The 20,913-nt window shown below is 37.1% G+C and overlaps 1 protein-coding gene across 1 annotated transcript in view; it reads left to right on the top strand.

Annotated features, from left to right (window-relative positions):
* The window catches only part of CCDC175 (coiled-coil domain containing 175), a 95,754-nt gene that overhangs the window by 39,726 nt on the left and 35,115 nt on the right, over positions 1 to 20,913 (top strand). Inside the window, exons 8-11 of the mRNA XM_006891819.1 lie at positions 2,909 to 2,990; positions 11,702 to 11,838; positions 14,350 to 14,460; positions 20,091 to 20,162. Coding sequence (XP_006891881.1) covers positions 2,909 to 2,990; positions 11,702 to 11,838; positions 14,350 to 14,460; positions 20,091 to 20,162 — 402 coding nt within the window. The remainder of the gene's footprint in view (positions 1 to 2,908; positions 2,991 to 11,701; positions 11,839 to 14,349; positions 14,461 to 20,090; positions 20,163 to 20,913) is intronic.

Here is a 20,913-nt window from a genome sequence, read left to right as displayed (position 1 = left end):
TAGCTTCAAATCCTGCCTCAGCAAACTCTATCTATGGTTTGAAAATGCACATGATTATCCTCATAGTGGTCATTGTGCAGAAACTAGCCAGTAGAAAGAGGCTAGGGGGAGGGACAGGAGAAGGACCAGCCTGACTAGATGTCTCCCAAATCACTCCTAAAGACTGAGGAGCAGTTCGAATAACATGATAACATAATAACCAGGCTTTTGGAATTTAACCATGTCTTTGGAACCTAAATATATTGGCACATGAGGACTTTAAAATTGGAAAAATATGAGGGTCAGGGCTGTGTCCTTTCACTGTATTGATTCAATATGTAGGATGAGAAATAATCTGATATTATGGAAGCTTTAAAGAACAATATGGCATCAGAACTGAGGAAGATTCATTAACAACTTATAATGTGCACACTGCACAACTTTGCTTGCTGAACAATGAAGATGACTTAAACCATCTTCTAGTGAATATCAAAGACTATAGTCTTCAGTATAGATTACATGTCATCACAAATAAAGGAAAAATCTTCATAACTGGATCAATGAGTAATATCATAATAAGCAGAGATAATATTAAAACTATATTTTGCTTGCATCGATAATTTCAACTCATAAAAGCAGCAGTCAAGAAATCAAATAACATTGCAGTAGGCAAATCTGCTGCAAAGACTACTTTAAAATCTTAAAAACAAAAATGTCACTTGGATAACTAAGGAGTATTTGACCCAAACATTTTAATAACCTTACATTGATGACAAAGTAATGAAAAAGGATGATGAAGAAGAATTGGTGCATTTGAATAATGATGTTTGCAAAGAATATTAAATATATCACAGACTTCCACAAGAATGAGCAAGTATGTCTCTAGGAAGTACTACCAGAGTTCTCCTTGGAAATTGAATGGCATCCAGGTACTTCTGCCCTTGAACCCTACTGACTGCAATACACAGAGAAGGCTTGGGATTTCTTAAGCCAAAATGGAACTGGAGTGGACACCTTGGTTTCTGAAGGACAATACATCCCTGAACTCTATGATCCATGTACTACTGCCCTTGAATCCTCCTAACTTTAACAGTCGGAGAAGGTTTGAGCCAAAAGGGGGCACCAATACACAGGTTCTTTACAGAACATCACCCTTCTCTGGGACATTATATACTTATAATAGCCTAAAATCTACCAAGAAAAGATTCACATAATGTCAAGAAAGTAGCAGGCAGCCTCATAGATCATGAAAAAAAAACATGAAAATAACCCTTCTTCTGAAACTAACTGGTGAGACTTCCTCTTGCTTATTTTCCTTATCAAGAAAGACTAATCCCTGAAGATGGACCTTGTATTTGAAAAAGTAGGACATTAGCAAAAAAGAAGATTCATTGGCATGGTGGCTGTGTAAATAAGCTCAAACCAGCAAAACATGAAGATGGTATAAAATCAGGCAGTTTCCTTCTATTATATGAATCAGTTACTAGGAATTAGAATTGACTGGGTGGCACTAACAATAATAATATTTCACTATTTTCTATTGACTAATACTCCATATGTAACTTTAGCTAGTTTCATCCTTTAAATACCGTTTGTACCCCCTAAGCTAAATGTATGTATCTAGTCCTGAGCTCTAGATGCATATACCCTACTGCTTATTTGACTTCTCCATTTAGAGAATATTTAAGAGGTATCTCAAAATTAATATATCCTAAACAGAACCCTCAATTTCCCAACTACTTGAAACATTTTTATCTAGTCTTTCCTATCCTAGCTAATGTCGCATCACCATTTTTCTAGTTACTAAAGCCAAAAACCCGAAAATCACCTGTCATCCTGTTTTTCTCGTTTCCTAATCCAACTCTTAACTCTGACCAAATCCAAAGCAAGTTATATTTTGTTTATCTTCAAAATATATCCTGAATGCAAATGTTTTACACCCCCCAATAAAACTTTACACTGAGCTGCCACTATATCTTCTGCACCAATGTCAAAGTCTTCTATGCTGCCTTCTTCTACTGTCTTTTTCCACAAAGTATCCGAAGTAATCTTTAAAAGAAGTAAAGCAGTCCATGCCACTTCTTTGCTTACAAATCATGTTAACATAGACTATGTATAATTTTCTTGCCTTTAAGACTTCACATGACTTTGTGCCTGACTACTTGTTCAGCTTCATCAAATATATCAAGCTTGAGGGTCTTATAAATTGATATTCAGTCTTCATGAGAAGCTCTTGCTCCAGATTTTCACATTCCTGACTCCTTATCATCATTCAGATGTTTATAAGTCGTTCCTGACCAGCTAGCTAAGCAGCACCTTCACTGCCATAGCTCTCTACCCTTTGTTCTGTATTATTTTCTTTGGAATGTATTATACTACTATGTGGAATCTTTTTTCCTGTTATAACTTTAATATGCTATTATTCACCCAATGGGACATAATTTCCATGACGTTAGGAACTATATCTGCATTGAATCCCTAGTTGTTGTTGTTGTTGTTCGGTGTCATCAAATGTTTAGATTGTATTTGGCAGAGATTAGGTACTCAGTAATTGACATGAATACATAAATGTAATATTCATTAATTCAAAGAATTTTTTTTATTTTGATAAATAATTCAATAAATATGTTTCTTGGAAGGGTAGAAGGACAGAGCAGGACAGGAAGACCCTGAATGAGATGGATTGAAACAGTAACTCAAGCAATGGGTTAAGGTTTGTTGGAGTCAGTGAGACTGGCTCAGGATAGGGCAGGTTTCAGAGATATTGTATGTAGTAGGGTTGTTATGAGTCGTGGGTGACTTGCTGACACATAACAACCACAACAACAACGTATTGCTTGAGGAGATCTATATTTCTGCTTCTTTTAAATACTATAATTTTGCTAGAAAATATGTCCTAATGTGAATCTGTTTGGTTCTTTTGCTACAGAAATTTTTTTTCTACTCATAAGGAAAAACTCAATGAAATATCTACTTCTCAGAAAGAGGAATTTCTGAACAAGATAAAAGAGGTATTAAGATAGAAATGATGATTTTAGACTGTTATAAAATGTTATTTTTAAATTAATATTTAAGTATAGCTGATAAATGTGAATTTTTACAAAAGTAAGTTATTGAGTTGGCCAGTAGGGGTAGTGATCATTCATAGCGATTGATTTAACTTTTATTCCCCCCTCAAAGAGCTTTAAGTATATGAAAGAACATATAAAGGATTTTTTGATAAATTTTCATGTGGCTCTGGTAGCTTTACATTAAGTATGTTCATTATTCATAGACACTTTCCATGTGAATTATTTAGAGAAATTAAGAGCGTTTCCCTTCTATGTGGCCCTGTGAAGAACAGCAATCTGCTCTGTGCTAAGTGATATTGGTACATCATGTAAATGATATTCATTTTCTAGAAAAAAATCTTTAATTATTTTTACAGCTTTAATTATTTTAAAAGGTTAAATGAAATATTTTATCATAAGTAACTAGCCATGAATTGTAAACCAAATTTTGCCACAAGATACTTAGTGAAGTACTAACTATGGCAATGGACAATGGAGGCAAAACATCATTAGAATACTAAAAGAGAACCTTGGTTAAAAAAGTTATAGTATTTGTTGTTGTTAGATGTCATCAAGTGGAATACAACTCGTAGCAAGCTATGAACAATAGATCTGAACTGTGCCCTATCCTGTACCATTCTTATGATATCCTCCATTGTTGATCCCATTGTTCTAGTCACTGATCAATCCATTTTCTTTTGATGCTTCCTGCATCATTCAAAATTTTACCCATAGAATTCTTCAATATTACAACTGGATGCTTGACTTAGTTCTTCAGTTTCTTCAGCTTGAATAGTGTATTATTTATAATATATTTCTGTTTACAATAAATTATTGAATGACAAATAATAAATTATAAAATGTTATGCACATTAGGAACACAAATACACATGAAGATTTGACATAGCTGAGATTCTTCCCTCAGACCGAAAGACACTTAGAACAAGACTGGGTAAAAGCTGCCTTCACAGAATAGAGTTTAATGGTACAGACAGGGCAAAACATTCAGAGCCCTCGTTTGCTGTTGTAGAACAATGCAAAAATTTTTAAAATCACAACCACCAACCAAACTGGCTACCAATATGCATCAGTAATCACAATGTGGAATATATGAAGTATAAATATAGGAAAATTGAAAATTTTGAAAAATGGAATAGAAGACATACAGATTGAGATCCTCAATATCAGGAGACTGAATGTCCAGTTTGACTTTGACAAGTATTTGCTGTGTTATTCTGGAGTTGGCTAACTGAAGAGGAATGATATCCCTTTTATTGTTAAAAGGAACATTTGAAGATCTATTCTGAAGTGCAACTTTATTGTTGTTGCTGTTGTTAGGTGCCATTGAGTCGAGTACAGTCATAGTGACTCTATGAACAACAGATCTGAACCCTGTCCTATCTTGTGCTAACCTCACAATCTCTGACACACTCAGCCCATTGATGCAGTCACTGTATCAGCCCATCTGGTCGAGGCTCTTCCTCTCCTTTGCTGCCCCTCCAGCTTTTCTATTGTGATGTTGTCTTTCAATCCAGTGATGAGGATTTTTGTTTTCTTGACATTTAGATGCAATTCATATTGAAGGCTGTAGTGTTTAACCTTGTCTGCAACAAGTGCTTCAAGTTCTCCTCACTTCAGGCAGCAAGATTGTGTCATCTGCATTACGAAGATTATTGAGGAATCTTCCTTTAATCCTCACGCCACATTCTTCTTCATAGAGTACAGCTAGTTGAATAATTTATTCAGCATGCAGATTAAATAGGTATAGAGAAAGAATACAACACTGACACTTTTCCTAATTTTAAACCATAGAGTGTTCACTTGCTTTGGTCTAGGTATATGTTTCACATGAGCACAGTTAAGTGTTCTGGGATTTCCATTCTTCTTAATGTTAGCCATAATTTGTTACAATTCACACAGTCAAATGCCTTTGCATAGTTGATAAAGCACAAATAAACATTCTTCTGGTATTCTTTACTTTCTGCAAAGATCCTTCTGGCATCAGCAGTGGTATCCCTGGTGCCTTGGCTTCTTCTAAGACCAGCTTGAATGTCTGGCAGTTATTTGTATATGTACTTTTCTAGCCATTTCTAAATTATATTCAGCAGTATTTTGCTTGCGTGTGATATTAATGATATTTTTCGATAATCTCCACTTTCTGTTGGATCACCTTTCATGAGAATGGGAACAAAACATGGATATCTTCCAGTTAGTCAACCAGGTAGGGTCCTCAACATTTCCTGACAAAGACTGGTGAGCACATCCAGGGCTGTATCTGTCATTTGAAACATATCAGTTTGTATCACATTCATTCCAGTGGTGGTATTATTTGCCTTCAAAGGAGAGCCTTCAGTACAGTTTGAATGTCTTCCTTCATTACTATGGGCTCTTGAGTATAGGGTACACCTTGACATATTTCAGTGTTGATCAGTTCTTTTTGTTACAGTGATTCTGTGTATTTCCTTCATCTTCTTTTGTTACTTACTTGATCATTCAAGATTTTGCCAATAGCATCTCTCAGCATTGCAACCCAAGGCTTGAATTTGTTTTTCAATTCTTTTAGCTTGAGAATTGCTAAGTGCATTCTTCCCTTTTTACTCTCCAATTCCAAGTCTCTACACATTCCGTTGTAATAGTTTTCTTTGTCTTCCTGAGCTGCCTTTTGAGATCCTCTATTAAGCTCTCTTATTTCAGGATCTCTTCCCTTTGTTTTGTCTTCTTGACAGCTAGTACAATTTTCAGGGTCTCGTCTGACATCCATTTTGTTTTTCCTTTCTCCTCTGTCTTTTTAATGTATTTCTCCCTCTTCAGTGATGATATCCTTAATATCATCCCATAAACTCATCTGGTCATCCATCGGTATTCAGTGCTTCTTATTCTTAAGATTATTTTTAAATTCAGGTGGGATAGACTCAAGATCATATTTCAGTTGTTGTGGACTTGTTTTCATTTACTTCAGCTTCAATTTGAACTTGCATGTGAGTAATTGATCATCTCTTCCATAGTCAGCCCCTGGCCTGGTTTTGACTGCTGATAGTGATCTTCTCCAATGATTTCTTCCACAGATGTAGTAAATCTGATTCCTATGCAGTCCATCATGTGAAGTCCATGTGTAAATTTGCCATTCATGGGATTTGTTGAGTTTTTGTGTGGTTTGTTTTGTCTTTTTAATAAAAGAAGATATTTGTGATGAATAAATCATTAAATGTACAAAATTTGATCCTTCTATTTATAGACTCATGTTTGTCACCACATTTGTACTTTCCAACTACTCTTCTGTCTTCATTGTTTCCAACTTTTGTATTCCAGTCACCAATTGTTAGTAATGCATCTTAACTCTGTTGGCAACTGAGGTTCAATCTCTCTGGGGAGCTCTGGCAAGACAAAATTCAACATGTCCCAGAGCTCCCCCAAAGTGTGAGAAACCAGAGGACTTCCCTCAAACTTCACTCTGGTTCAAAGCTACCAGCTGCTCCATGGGAGAAGGGTGGGCAATCTCCTCCCGTGTGATTAACTGCCTCTGAAAACCCACTGGAGGGTCAGCTATTGGTTGATCATGACTTAGTGGTACACAATAAAAAGCCAATAACAATTACACGTTTCTTTAATTTTGGATAGCAAAATTTTATAAAAATCTTTAATATCCTCCTCTTTGATTTTAGCTGTTGGTGCATATATTTGAATAATAGTCACATTAACAAATTTTACATGTATATATGGATAATAGCATATCACAATATTGTACTTCAGGATAGAACTTCATTCTCATCTCACTGATACCTAGAAAGTCAATGTTCATGTGTTCAATTTTGTTTTTCACAACCTCTAATTTCCCAACATTCATGATCTGCGCATTCTATGTTCCAACTATTAATGGATGTTTGCTGCTGTTACTCCTAATTTTCATTGACTCCCAATCTAGGCTCTACTTCTAATGCTACAACTATCTGTGTTCCTCTGTTGTTCATATGGGTTTCAGAGGCCTGCTATTTCAGAAGTGAAGCATGACCAACCCTGCTTTCTAGTCTGTCTTAAACTGGGAGCTGCTAAAACATGTACACCGTGGGTAAGCTCTCTGGCTTTTGACACACTGGTGGCACAGCTTTAGGTATCACTGCAACTCACAAGTACAACAAACTGACAGACAAGTGCTATTCTAATTAGAACAATGATACACAAGGAAGAATATAGATATCCAAACTACAAAGTAATTAGCAATATGCAGATCAATTTCCCTATAAAACTAACAGATAAGCCTGACAGTTTAGGAGGCTCCATGTCCGAGTCCCAGGTACCAGCTGTAATGGAAAGCTTCTGGTGGAAGATCCTTGTATCTGAGCTTGTGCCTGAGGACTGTTCCTATGCCTTAGTGTCTCTGCTGTTACAACAAATCAGGCATATGAGGGCCCATCAGAGGCCAGAGCAGTGAGTGAAGATGAGGTTCTAGGTGGGCGCTAGAGGCTTCCAGCTGGCACAGCAGGATAATGTCCCAGGTGAGAGCAATGTCTCAGCTGAATCCTGTGTACTGGTGCTTCACACTTGGCCCAAGGGTTAACTGAGGCAGGTTGTAAAATGCTTTCTTTGGTGGCCACTGCTTTCTGGCTCTAAGCCCATGAGCTTTGAGCAGAGTTGGCGGAGGTCAAAGCTTGTATTGAGAAGTTGAACCTGGCTTGCACAGGCAGGGTGTAAAACACTTTCTTCTGTTGCTGCCACTTGCTTGCGCTAAGCCCACAAATGTTGAGCAAGACTTGGCTTGTACAAAAGGACAGACCACAACTTTATTGATGATAGAATAATATCCATGTGCCTACACCTCAATTCAAAGACTCAAATTCATTGTTGTTAAGGAGGATCTGACTCTCAGCTGACCCTCTGGGACTTTTCAGAGCCTGTAAGTGACACAGAAATTGCCCATCTTTCTACCTTGGAGCAGCTGAGACTCAAACCACTTGCCATTGAGTTGGCGGTGCAACTCCTTACTTGCTAGGCTACTAGAGCACCCAAGCTTTAAGTGTATCTCTCTTAATTGTAGAAACAATTCAATAATAGATTTGATGCATTGAACACTAACAACCAGAGACTAGACTTGGGTTGACATCAAGGAAAGCATACACAAAGAAAGCAAAACTGATAGAAAGCTAAAAATAAAAAAAGTGAAGAGTTCAACAAAAGATTTCAAGTGGCATTTTCTCCTAGTATATTTCATATTCTCTGGAAAATTTACACCGATTTTATTCAACCTTATCGATTCATAGATCCAAATTATTATTACATTTGTTGCTGTTTGGTACCACCTAGCCTGTTATGACCCACAGCAGCCCTACAGATAATAGATGAAAAGCCTGCTCGTATCAATCCATCTTGTTGAGGGTTTTTCTTTTTCACTGGCTCTCTACTTTATCATCCGTGAAATCTCTCTCCAGGAAGTGGCCTCTCCTAGTAACATACCCGTGTATATAAAGTTTCTCCATCCTCTTTTCTAATGAGCACTCTGGTTGCACTTGAGACAGATTTATTTGTTCTTTTGAGAGTTGGTAGTATAATCATTACTATTATTGACCAACACCACAATTCATAGGCATCAATTATCCTTTAACCTTTCTTATTAATTGTCCAACTTTCATGGTATCGAAGCAAATGAAAATATACTTTGGTTGGCACACTTTAGTGTTTAAATTTATACACTTGCTCTTTAAAACTTTAAAAGGCTCCTTGATATCAGATTTCCCCAATTCAATATACCATTTGATTTCTTTATTTTCCCTATTTGATTTCTTGACTGTTGCTTCAATGTGTGTTGACTATAGATTCAGACAAAATTGAAATGCTTGATAACTTCAATATTTTCTCCATTTATCATGATGTTGTTTATTGGTCCAATTGCCAGATTTTTGTATTATGTTGAGGTATAATCTATACTGAAGTCTTTGAGCTTTCCTCGTAAATGCTTCAAGTCATCTTTGTTTTCTGCAAGCAAGATTGTCTCAGTTGCATTTTGCAGGCTGCAACTTCCTCCAATCCTGGTGGCATCTTCTTAATCTGGTACAGATTATTTCCTCAACATAAAAACTAGATAGGTATTGTGAAAGAATACAATAACTCTGACATACCTCTTTCTTTATTTTTAACCATAAAATATCCTTTTTTCCAGTTCAAATGACTGCTTCTTCATGTCAAGACAGGTTTCATATGACAGGTTTCATTAAGTGTTTTAGGTTTACAATTTTTTTCAATATTATCCATAATTTATTATAACCACACAGTTAAATGGCTTTGCATAGTCAATAAAACACAGCTAAACATCTTTCTGGTAGTCTCTACTTTTAATCAAGATCCATTTAATATCACCAGTGATGTTGATCATCTCTTCTGAATCCAGCTTGAATTGCTGGCAGGTTCCTGTCAATGTACTGCTCCAGCCTTTTTTAAATTTTCTTCAGCAAGATTGTACATGAATGTAATATTAATGATATGGTTTGGTGATTTCTACATTCTGTTGGCTCACCTTTTAAAAAAAATGAACACAAATATGGATCATTTTGCAGTTGGTTGGACAATAAGTATCTTCTATCTTTTTTGGCATAGACCAGTGAGCACGTCTAAGGACTAACAAAAGAATAAATACAGCTGTCCTGGAGTTAGAGCAACCAGAGTGGTCCTCAAAGGCAAGGATGGTGAAACTTCATCTCATATACTTTGAACATGTTGTCAGGAGGGGTCAGCCCTTGGAAATGAACAACATCTTGGGAAAGACGGAGAGTCCGAGAAAGAGAGGAAAACTCCCAACGAAATGGATTGACACAGTGACTGTCACAATGGGCTCAGGCATATCAGAGACCAGGAGGACGGTGTAGGATAGGGTGAGGCTCAGATCGGTTGTTCATAGGGTCACTATCAGCCATAGGTGACTTCATGGCACCTAACAACAACAATGAGCATATCTAAGGCTGTATCCCTTTGTTGAAACACTATATATATATATATATATATATATATATATATATATATATATATATATATTCCTGGAGCCTTACTTTTATCATTGCCTTCAGTGTTGCTTGGATTCCCCACCCCCCTTCATTATCATTGACTCATGATCATATATTATTTCCTGAAATGGTTCAGTATCAAACATCATTTTGTTGTATGTTGACTCTGTGTGTTCCTTCCATCACTGTTTTTTTACTATTTCATTTTTATTAATATTTTTATCATTTATATACATTGTGTTTCATGCCTATACATTGTGTTCCAAGGTCCTTTAACTTACATTACATGTCATTCATTCATATTGTGGGGTTTTACTCCATCCCTTATAACCATCCCACCAATAACTACTTTCATGAAACCGTGCAAGCCAACTACTTCATGCTTCATGCCCTAATATTTCCCTTTTAGATAGTCGATTGCTGATTTGCCCATTCTTATCAAACCAGTACTCTGAGGATACAAGCAGGTCCCTTTTGCTGAAGGATACTGTTCAACTTATAAACTGAACATCTGTAACCATAAGCATCATCCAGTCCAGAAAAAGCCATCAGGCTGCAGCAATCAACCCTCCTTCACAACATCGTCTTCATCTGGTTGGATTCTGGTCAACTCATCCCCAGCCATCTGTGGCTAGGTTTAAATGGGATTCAGCTGCAAGCTCAGGAGTTCACACTTCTCCCTGAATTCCACACCTTTTGGTCTCCTCACTCAGCCCTAACCCCTCCCTGGGGTCAAGTTGAGTCAGCAGGCCAGGGACACTCATGACTACCTGCTCCTCAAGCCAACAACCCTTCCATGTGCATCCACACAACTGTGCCTGCTAACTGGGCAACACTGAAGGGCCATGTCCAAGCTCAGCCTGCTTCTCTGTTGTGGTATCCCACCCACTTCCACTCCTGTGGATCCAGGTGGTGGCTATGCGTGAGCATTCTACAACCTCAAGTCTTGGAGGTGGGGTCTGATAGGTGTCAACTGTACCTCAGAAGCCAAACAGCTTGTTCCAGTTATAAAAAGACCTCCCCACTTCCCTTCTCTCCTTTCCTATTTGCCCTTTTTTCCAACGTGAATCTCTTCAATCAACAGTCCAATGTAAGTCCACAAATCCATTGAAATGCATACCTCTTCAGAGAACTAGGTGGGACTGATTCCTGCATGATTCAATATTTTGCCCATATTGTTGTTGTTGTGTGCCATTGAGTCCCTTGCGACTCATAGCAACCCTGTGTACAGTAGCTCTGAACCCTGCTCTAAGCTGAGCCAATCTTATTGTCTCTGACACACGTGTCCCCATTACCCCACTTACTGAGTCCATCCATCTCACCCAGGGCTCTTCAATATTGCAAGTTGAGGCTTGAACCTTCCCCCCATCCCCATTCTTTTAGCTTGCGAAATGCTGAGTGTGTTCTCTTTTGGTTTCCTAAGAAGTGTTTGTATACTTGATTATAATATTTTGTTGTATCTTCTTGAGTGACTCTCTGAAATCTTAATTACTTACTCTATCAGTGTTTTCTGTCTCCCTTCACTTTTATCATAACTTATAGAAATCAAAGTGTTTAATTGTGCATTTCACATAGAATTCAACATTTCTGGCATGTTTACTGTGTACTTGGTATATCCACTTGACTGACTTTCCTCAAAGGAATTATCAAGCAAGCCCTCATAATACTTTTTTTTCCCTATAGGTTGCTGAAAAACTCCACTATGCTCGTTCAGAGAATAAAGACCTACGAGAAAAACTAACTACTCTTGCTAAACAGTATAAGAACATCTTACATGAAGAGGAAGAAGTCTTTTTAAAGAGAAGGAACATGTTTAACGAGTATGTTTCTATCATCATGCTGTGGTTAGAGTGGACTTTACTTTTCAAAGTGGTAACTCTCCATTTAAGCTTACTCTGTGTAGACAATCTCTAACTGTAGAAGTTGTGCTGCTAAACTATGGAAAACTCAAGCTATAGTTTGAGTCTTGCAGCAGCAATGAAAGCGAGAGATGGACAGTCTGCTCTAGTGCAATCTACAGCCTTGAAAACCTGCTGGAGGAACAGCTTTGAGTCGGTTCCAACTCGACAGCAATGAGAAAGACAGAATAACAATGAAATAGTCTTTCCCCCACAATAAATAAACATTACTCTTGAGATACTTCTGTACCATATGACTTAATATTTTCCTGGTCTGAATCAGATTAAATCTATAAGAGACAAATACATTATTTTTGCTTCTAAATCAAACTCTTGAAAAAGTAATTATACTTTACTTTTTGTCACTTAATCATTAATTGGACCTGTTTCCTTGTCAGTTTAAGAGCAATAAAGGAAAATATGGTCAAAATAAGGAAAACTAGATTTGAAAGGTAATGAAAAATATCATTCACCAAATGCACGTCACGTTTAATATCACAGACACTATCATGTTAAGTGCTTGAACTCCTTAGGAAAGCAGATTGAAAAATCATTACATTCAACTATTGTTATGCATTGAATTTTGTCCTTCAGAAAGAGCTCTCATGGCTTAGTGGGTAAGGAATTGGGCTACCAACCCAAAAGCAAGTGGTTGCAATCCACCAACTGTGAGAGAACCAGCTGTTTCTCTGTGAGAGAAACATAGGCAATCCCCTGTGAGATTTACTGTCTCTGAAAACCCACTGTAAGGTTAGCCCTGAGTTGGTTGCAACTTGATAGAATGAGTCTTTTTAATTTTTGTCTCCTAAATGTTGTTGTTGTTGTTGTTAGGTGCATCAAGTCAAGTACAACCCATAGCGATCTCATGAACAACAGATCTGAACCTTCTAAATTAACCTCCCAAGGTGCCTAACCACAATGCCAGTGGTTATAATCCTATTTGAAAATTAGTTGCCTTGTTACATTAATTCAACAGGATTAAGATAAAGTATGCCATGAGTCCATTCTTTTGAAGTGTAATAGAGATAAAACAGCACTGTCAATCTGAAGGCACCTGTTCGAATATACCACCTGCTCCAAGTGAGAAAGATGGGTAATTCGCCTTCCTTGGGATTTACTGGCTCTGAAAACCCGCTGGAGAGTCAGGTATGGGTTAGTTCTGACTCGATGGAATATAACAACAGCAATATATCTTTAAACACTTTAAAGGGTTCTTTTACAGCACACTTGCCCTTCTACTAGAAGGAAACTAAAAAACTCAAACTGATTGCTGTTGTGTCAGAACCAATTCATAGGTGATCCTCCAGTGAGTTTTCTAGAGGCTGCAAATTGCAAGGATGGAGACTGCCACTGGTGGGTGTGAACTGATTGAGAAGTGCTGCCTTTGAGTTAGCAATGCAACACTGTGTGAGCTAAGCTACCAGAGCTTTCCTACAGGTCTAAAGGGGCTGTCTAAGAGTGGGACATAAGTTTGTGTGTACATTCTATTGGCTAATTATGACTTACCTAGTTATTATTATGGCTTTTCTAATGATTTGCAAAGAGGCACTTTCTGATAATTTTCATTTCATTTTAAAATGCTTAGCATTACTTTATACTGGTTTTTTGTTTCTGGGAAGGATTAAACCTTTATCAGAGTTTCTGGGAAAGGTTGAGTCCAAGGTCAAATACCTGTACTCGAAGTTCTGTTTCTCTTTTAATAGCAGTAAAGTTATTCTATTACTAGGGAGCCCTGAGGACTTAGTGGTAAGGATTTGCCCTAAAATTCAAAGGTACTTGGGTCCAATCCACCAGTTGCCCCACAGGAGAAAGATGGGCAATCTCCTTCCATGGGGCTTACTGCCTCTGAAAACCCATTGGAGAGTCAGCTATGAGTTGGTTCCAACTTGAAGGTTTTTAATAACAACAGCAATTTATTACTACACTGAGTTAATCCTTTTAGTCAGATAAGGTAAGAATTGTGCTGTTTTTTAGATCATCCACTGGTTAATTTTTTTTATCCAAATTCACATTACTATTAATAGGGAGAGACAGTGTGCAAACTGGATCTAATTCATTTTTCCAACAAGGGAGTAACGGAAGGGAGAAATGTGTTGGACTAGACCTACCCTCTTGGAGGAATTTAATGCTAGAATTGTTATAATTGTCATTTGATGGTTATTGCTGCAGTTGAAGTTCTTTCTGTGGTTTGGAAGGTTTTAGAAATTTTACAGAAATTCTACTTGTAAGCTTGCATTTCACTACTAACAAAAAACCAAAATAACCTACCTTCATTGACTTGTTTACTCATCTTTTTGACAAGGTGATTGAAATGGACTTTTCAAACTTTATGTTCTTATTTGTGGTTGTATATTTTCTCATGCTGATAAATTAAAAATTATTATTTCAACATTCAATACATGCTGTATTCTGTTTTTGTTTTTTTTATGGCAGATATCAAAAGCAACAGAAATTTATTGCACAGAAAGAACTTTACCTAGCACAAAGAAAACTAGACATCAAAAACATGAAAGAAGGACTCAAAACACTGGAAGAACTTCATAAGTATGTTTGTGGCCTTTGGAATGTATAATAGTTCTTCCTGGATATATATTTTAGATAAGTACCATATTGGTAACATATAGTATTTGTCTAATATAATAATATTATAGCAGTATTATCTAACAATATAATACTATATTAATAATAAGCCTAGATCTAACACAGTGTTGTTGTTGTTATGTGCCAATAACAATTCCTAGTGACCCTGTGTACAACAGCTCTGAAGCCTGCCCTGTCCTGAGCCAGTCTCACTGACTCTGACACATCTACCCCCATTGCCCTAGTTACTGTATCAACCGATATCATTGAGGGTCTTCCTCTCCTGCACTGTCCCTCCACCCTTCCACACATGATGTCCTTTTCCAAGGACTGGTCCTTCCTGGTCACATGCCCAAAGTATGTGAAATGGAGCTTCAAAATCCTAGCCTCCAAGGAAAAACTTGATTTCATCCTCTCCAAGACGGTTGCATTTGTTTTCTTGGCAGTCCATGGTATATTCAAGACTCTTCTCCAGCACCACAACTCAAAGATCATGGTCTAGCTCTCTGATGTATAGAAAGTAATTACAAAAGGCATGACCTGGATCAAGTGCACCTTAGTTACTAGACTGACATTGCTACCTCAGAACTCTGGATAGGTCTGTGACAGCAGATTTTCCCAGTATAATTCATCTTTTGATTTTCTGACTGCTGGTGCCATGAGTGTTGATTGTGGAGCCAAGCAAGCTGAAATTGTTAACAACCTCAGTCTCTTCTCCATCTATCATGGAGTCAATTGGCCCAGTGGTGAGAATCTTTGTCTACTTGATGTTGATCTTCAATCCATATTGAAGACTATAGTCTTTGACCTTCTGCAGCAAACGGTTCAGGTCCTCCTCAGTTTCAGCAAGCAAGGTATGACATCCGCATAATGTATGTTGTTGAGGAGTCTTCCTTCAATCTTGATGCCACATTTCCTTATAAGGTCAAGCCTTCTGATCATGGTGTTTCCTCTGCCAGGTAAGTATAGGTCAAGCCTTCTGAATGATCTGTTTTGCATATAGATTGAAAAGGTATAGAGACGTGGCATCCCTGACACACTCCTTTCCTGATTTTGAACCACGCAATATTACCTTGCTCTGTTCTGAGGACTGCTTCCTGGGCCAAGTATAGTACAGGAAAGCAAGTTTATAACTAGCCCTTTCTGTTTCACAATTCACAAGAGTCATTACCATTGATTCTTTCACTTGAAGGGATAGACACGTTCTGAGTTCAGTGTGGGCTGCCTGATGCAATGAATGGACAAAGGTTTGGAGGAGCTTTAAAGACAAACATATATCTGACTATTAATAAAACACTATGAATGTGCTCAATTATGCCATTCTGAACACTTTAATACTTTAACTTTTTCTAATTATAAAAATAATTTTGATTGGTTATAAAAATTGGATTGTACTCTTCTATAACTAGGTATTTTCTGTTTCAATAATGATAAAGCAATATGATGTGTGGATTTTATCTTAGAAAAATGAACAGAGATATTCAGGTTTGTCATGTATAAATTCACTTAGCTTATTATAAGGTAATTATATGAAGGCATGCAAGTAAACCCTCACAACATTCATTTAGAACAAGAGAGTGGAATTAACAAGTACAATGATTAGAGTCCAAATCACTAGACTGAAGGTATTGATCTTTAATGAGAGGTCTGGGGATGCAGGCTTGACCTCCCCTTGTATAAACAGAGGTCCCTACTAGTTTGAGTCTGGAATCAGTAGTGGTGGGTAGAATCTCAGCAGGTTCTTGGTCTTCTGAGAAAGTAAGCAATGAGAATGATCTCTTTCCTTCTTCCTTCTTGCTTCTTTCTCAGTGATGGAGCAATAATTCAGAGTTTAAGTGTGAAATTCTCACCTTAAACAATTAAGATCAATATGATATCAAAGATAAGTATAATATATTTTTCCTTTAGGTCTCTAACATTTGGTTGAAAACCCCATTTCCCCCCCTCAAAGTTAGAGATTAAAAAAGTTGTTTAAACTTATATCTGAAGGCTCAGGAGCTCTGACAACATGGTCCATGGGAAGCTCTGCTGCTAGCCCATCCATCAGCAGTTCTGAGGGATATAGACAATTCCTTCCTGTGCAACTTACGTTGTTGTTGTGTGTGCCATCAAGTTGGAACTGACCTATATAGCTGCCCCTCTAGTGGGCTTTCAAAGGCGGTTAATCACAAGGGAGGAAATTGTCCGTTTTCTGCAGAGCAGAAACTCTCTACCTTGCCACTAAATCACCTTTCTTGGAAATAGGAACAAATATGGACCTCTTCCAATCTGTTGGCCAGACAGCTGTCCTCCAAATTTCCTGTCATATACTACTGAGCGCATCAAAGGCTGCATCTGTTAATTGAAACAAGTCAATTGGTGTCACATAGATTTCTGGGGCCTACCTTTTTGCCAGTCCTTCAATGTAGCTTCTGCTTCCTCCTTCATTACCACTGGTTCCTGTTCATATGGTTGTGTTGTTGTTGATTGCCTTCGAGTCGAACACAACTCATAGTGACCCTATGAACAAAAGGCCCAAAGCCCCTCTACAACTTCTGACATTTACGAAAGTTCATAGTTTCCAGAGGCATGTTGATTAGGAAAGGGAGGCCACTCCTGCTTCCAAGTTCATATGGTACTTGCTGAAATTTTTTCAATGTCAATTCTTTCTGGTACAGTGACTCTGTATATTCCCTCCATCTTTTTTTTATGTTTTCTGGGTCATTCAATATATTGTGCATAACATCTTTCAACATTATGACTTGAGGCTTAAATTTGTTTTTCAGCTCTTTCAGCTTGAGAAATGTAGAATGAGTTCTTCCCATTTTATTCTCCAATTCCAGTTCTCTGCACATTCCATTATAATGCTTTGCTTTGTCCTCCCAAGCTTCCCTTTGAAATCTTCTGTTGATCTCTTTCACTTTGACATGTTTTCCTTTTGTTTTGGCTTCTTGACACGCTAATGCAATCTTTAAAGTCTCTTCTGACATCCACTGTTGGCAGTCACTGTGTCAGTACCCCTGAATGAGGGGCTTCCTCCCCTTCGCTGTCCCTACACCTTTCCACCCATGATGGCCCTTTCCGAGTATTATCCTCTCTTAGCTACATGCCCAAAGAATGCAAGACAAAAAGCTTCACTCTCCTTGCTTCCAAGGCACACTCTGGCTTAACCGTCTCCAAGACACATCTCTTTGTTCTTTCGGCTGTCCATGGGATATTCATACTCTCCTGACATCATAGTTCAATTCTTCTTCTGTCACCCCTAATAATCATTGTCCAACTCTCAGATACATAACACATAATTGAAAAGACCATGATGTAACTCAGTCCTCATGCTAACATTATTGCTCCTCAGTACTTTGGAAAGGTCTCTGACTGTAGAATTTCCCATTGCAATACGTCTCCTGATCTCCTGATTACAAGTACCAAGTGTGCTGACTGTAAATTCAAGTAAGATGAAGTCATTGACAGTTTCAGTCTTTTCTCTACATATCATATCATCACCTATTGGTCCATGTTTGTTTTCTTGATGTTGAGATGCAATCCATATTGAAGGCAGCAGTGTTTGGTCTTTTGCATCAAATGCTTCAAGTCCTCCTAACTTCCAGCAAGCATGATCATATCATCTGCAAAATGTAAGTTATGGATGAGTCTTCCTCCAATCCTGATGTTGCATTCTTCATCGCAGAGTCAAGCTTCTTAAACAATTTGCTCAGCATACTGATTAAATAGGTATGGAAAAAGGATACAACCCCGGCACACATTTTTCATCATTTTAAACCATGCAGGGTTACCTTGCTCTCTGTTCATACAATAGCCTCTTGGTCTAGATGTAGGGTTTGCATCAGCACAAATCAGTGTTCTAGGATTCCCATTCTTCTCAGTGTTAACTATAATTTGTTGTGATTCACATAGTCAAATGCCTTTTCATAGTCAATAAAGCAAACGTAGACATTGCTCTAGTATTTTCTGCTCTCAACCAGAGTCCATCTGACATCAGCAATGATATCCCTGGTGACATGACCTCTTCTGAATCCAGTATGAACTTCTGGCAAATCCCTATCTATGCATTGCTCTAGATGTCTTTGAGTGATCTTTAGCAATAATGACTTGCATGTGTTATTAATGATATTGTTCTATAATTTCCATATTCTGTTGGATCTCTTTTCTTGAGAATGAGAATAACCAGGCAGCTCTCCTCCAAATTTCCTGGCATAGACTGGTCAGCGCATCCAGGGCTACACCTGTCCCTTGAAACATGTCAATTGGTATCACATAGATTTGTGGGGCCTTAATTTTTTTCAGTTCCTTCTGTATAGTTTTAACTTCTTTTTTCCTTACCATTGGCTCTTGATCATATGGTATTTCCTAAAATATTTCAATGTCAGCCACTTATTTTTCATACAGTTATTCTGTGTGTTTCCTCCACATTCTTTTGGTACTTCCTGGATCATTCAAGATTTTGCCTATGTCATCTTTCAGTATTGCAAATGGAAGCTTGAATTTGTATTTAAATTCTTGAGAAATACCAAATTGGTTTAAATCTTCTGTGAAAGATTTTAGTAAGTATGCAAATATGTATTTTTTAAAAAATATATAAATAAGATGAATCTGTGAGGTTGGGTCAGATTGTGAGGAAACTTAGAAACACAATATTAAGTTGACTATGGCAGGGAGCTGAGAGCACATAAATTATTCAAACAGAGAAAGAAGATATAAGCACAGCTTTCTTTCTAGTGTATGTAATAGTGATTCATATTGAAAGTTCCATCCTTGAAAAATTTTCTCTTTGAAAAAATATAATTTAAGCATTATTTTACTTATATGACCCTTAATTTATATCTGTGATTAAAGTATGTAATAGGAAAAAAGGCAATATAAAATGGTCTCTAATAAAATCTCTACAATTCCATGCATTCTACTTTTTTCAAAAAAATCCTTACTACTCTCCACTAGCTCAAGAATGTATATTGACTTTTTAAATGATTATATCAAATTAGAATTCAATCTAAAATCCAAAGTTTCTCAGCAATTTACTGACTGTAATCCGGTCAGTACAGTTCACGTCCTCTTCATGAAACAAGTTGACCCTGAGTTACACCACAGCCATGACTTTCTTCTCTCTGTGTGTTAACAAATGATTGTGTCTTTCCTTTGTAAGACTGTTTTTTAATTCTTCCAGTCCAGCTTCGTCCCTTCTGTAGAACATTCCCTTATGGTAATGCTTCTGCAATTGTCTCCCTAGAATCTGCTCTTCTCCAGCCTTGGAAAGGTACTCGAATGTTTGCAGAATCAGTTTGCACATGCATGAAATTTTAACTATTTTACTGTTAATTTGAAATACCTAGTTGTTGTATTATGCAATTTAAGTATTATTTTATGTACATGACACTTATTTCTGTTATTGAAGTATTAGAGAAAAAGGAAATAAATGAAGATGACTAACAATATGTATCTATTTCCACATATTTTACATCAAGATAATCCTTGTAAGCATAATTTTTGCTTCCAATTAATTAGACTGTAGCCTCAAGAATAAAAATGATACTGAGTCTTTTATTTATTCTAATAGCTGCTTCAAATGTAAAATCTTAATGCATTTTTATTGTTTTTAGAGAAAAACAGGAAATATATAGGAAACAAATAGAAATCATGGGTGATAATAGAGAAAGAGAAAAGCAGAGAAGGTAATGTATTTATGTATATACATGTTATGTATATTTATTTTTATTTATATTTATTTTATGACAAATAGATTGTTGTTACGTGCCATTGGGTGACTTGTGACTCATAGCAATCCTATGTACAATAGCTCTGAACCCTACTCTATCCTGAGCCAACCTTATTGTCTCTGATACAACTACCACCATTACCCAAGTCACTGAGTCAGTCCACCTCATCGAGGGTTTTCCTCTAATGCATTGTCCCTCCACTATTCCAAGCATGATGTCCCTCTCCATGGACTGGTCACTCCTTGTAATATACCCAAATATGTTAGAGGAAGCTTCAACATCCTTGCCTTTAAAAAGGAGCAGTCTGGTTTTACGCTCTCCAGGCTGAATCTGTTCACCTAGCAGTCCATAGTATATTTGATACTCTTCCCCTCAACTTTGTGGGGCATGGGGAAATAGCGTTAGTTACTAGAACCTAAGGAATTTATTTTTCTAAATTAAATTGTGTGAATTCTATGGGATTCAGATATATTTATTAATTTTATGTTTTTGCATTGAACCAAACCAGTTTTCAACTTCAACAGCAAAGTAATCAGAGTAAAATTAACATTAGGAGATGTTTTCTGCTCACCAAGGCTTCTTTTTTTAATTATTTTATTTTTTTTATTAATTTAGTTTGTTTATTTTTCATTTCAATGAACATCTACAGAGATTTTGGAATTCCATTCATTCATTGTTGCACCCTTCTCCCCGCACAAACACCCCC

This window comes from Elephantulus edwardii, unplaced genomic scaffold, assembly GCF_000299155.1.
Source record: "Elephantulus edwardii isolate Elephantulus edwardi_28Jun2011 unplaced genomic scaffold, EleEdw1.0 scaffold00104, whole genome shotgun sequence".
NCBI classification, from domain to species: Eukaryota; Metazoa; Chordata; class Mammalia; order Macroscelidea; family Macroscelididae; genus Elephantulus; species Elephantulus edwardii.
This window is presented reverse-complemented; position numbering and strand designations above follow the sequence as displayed.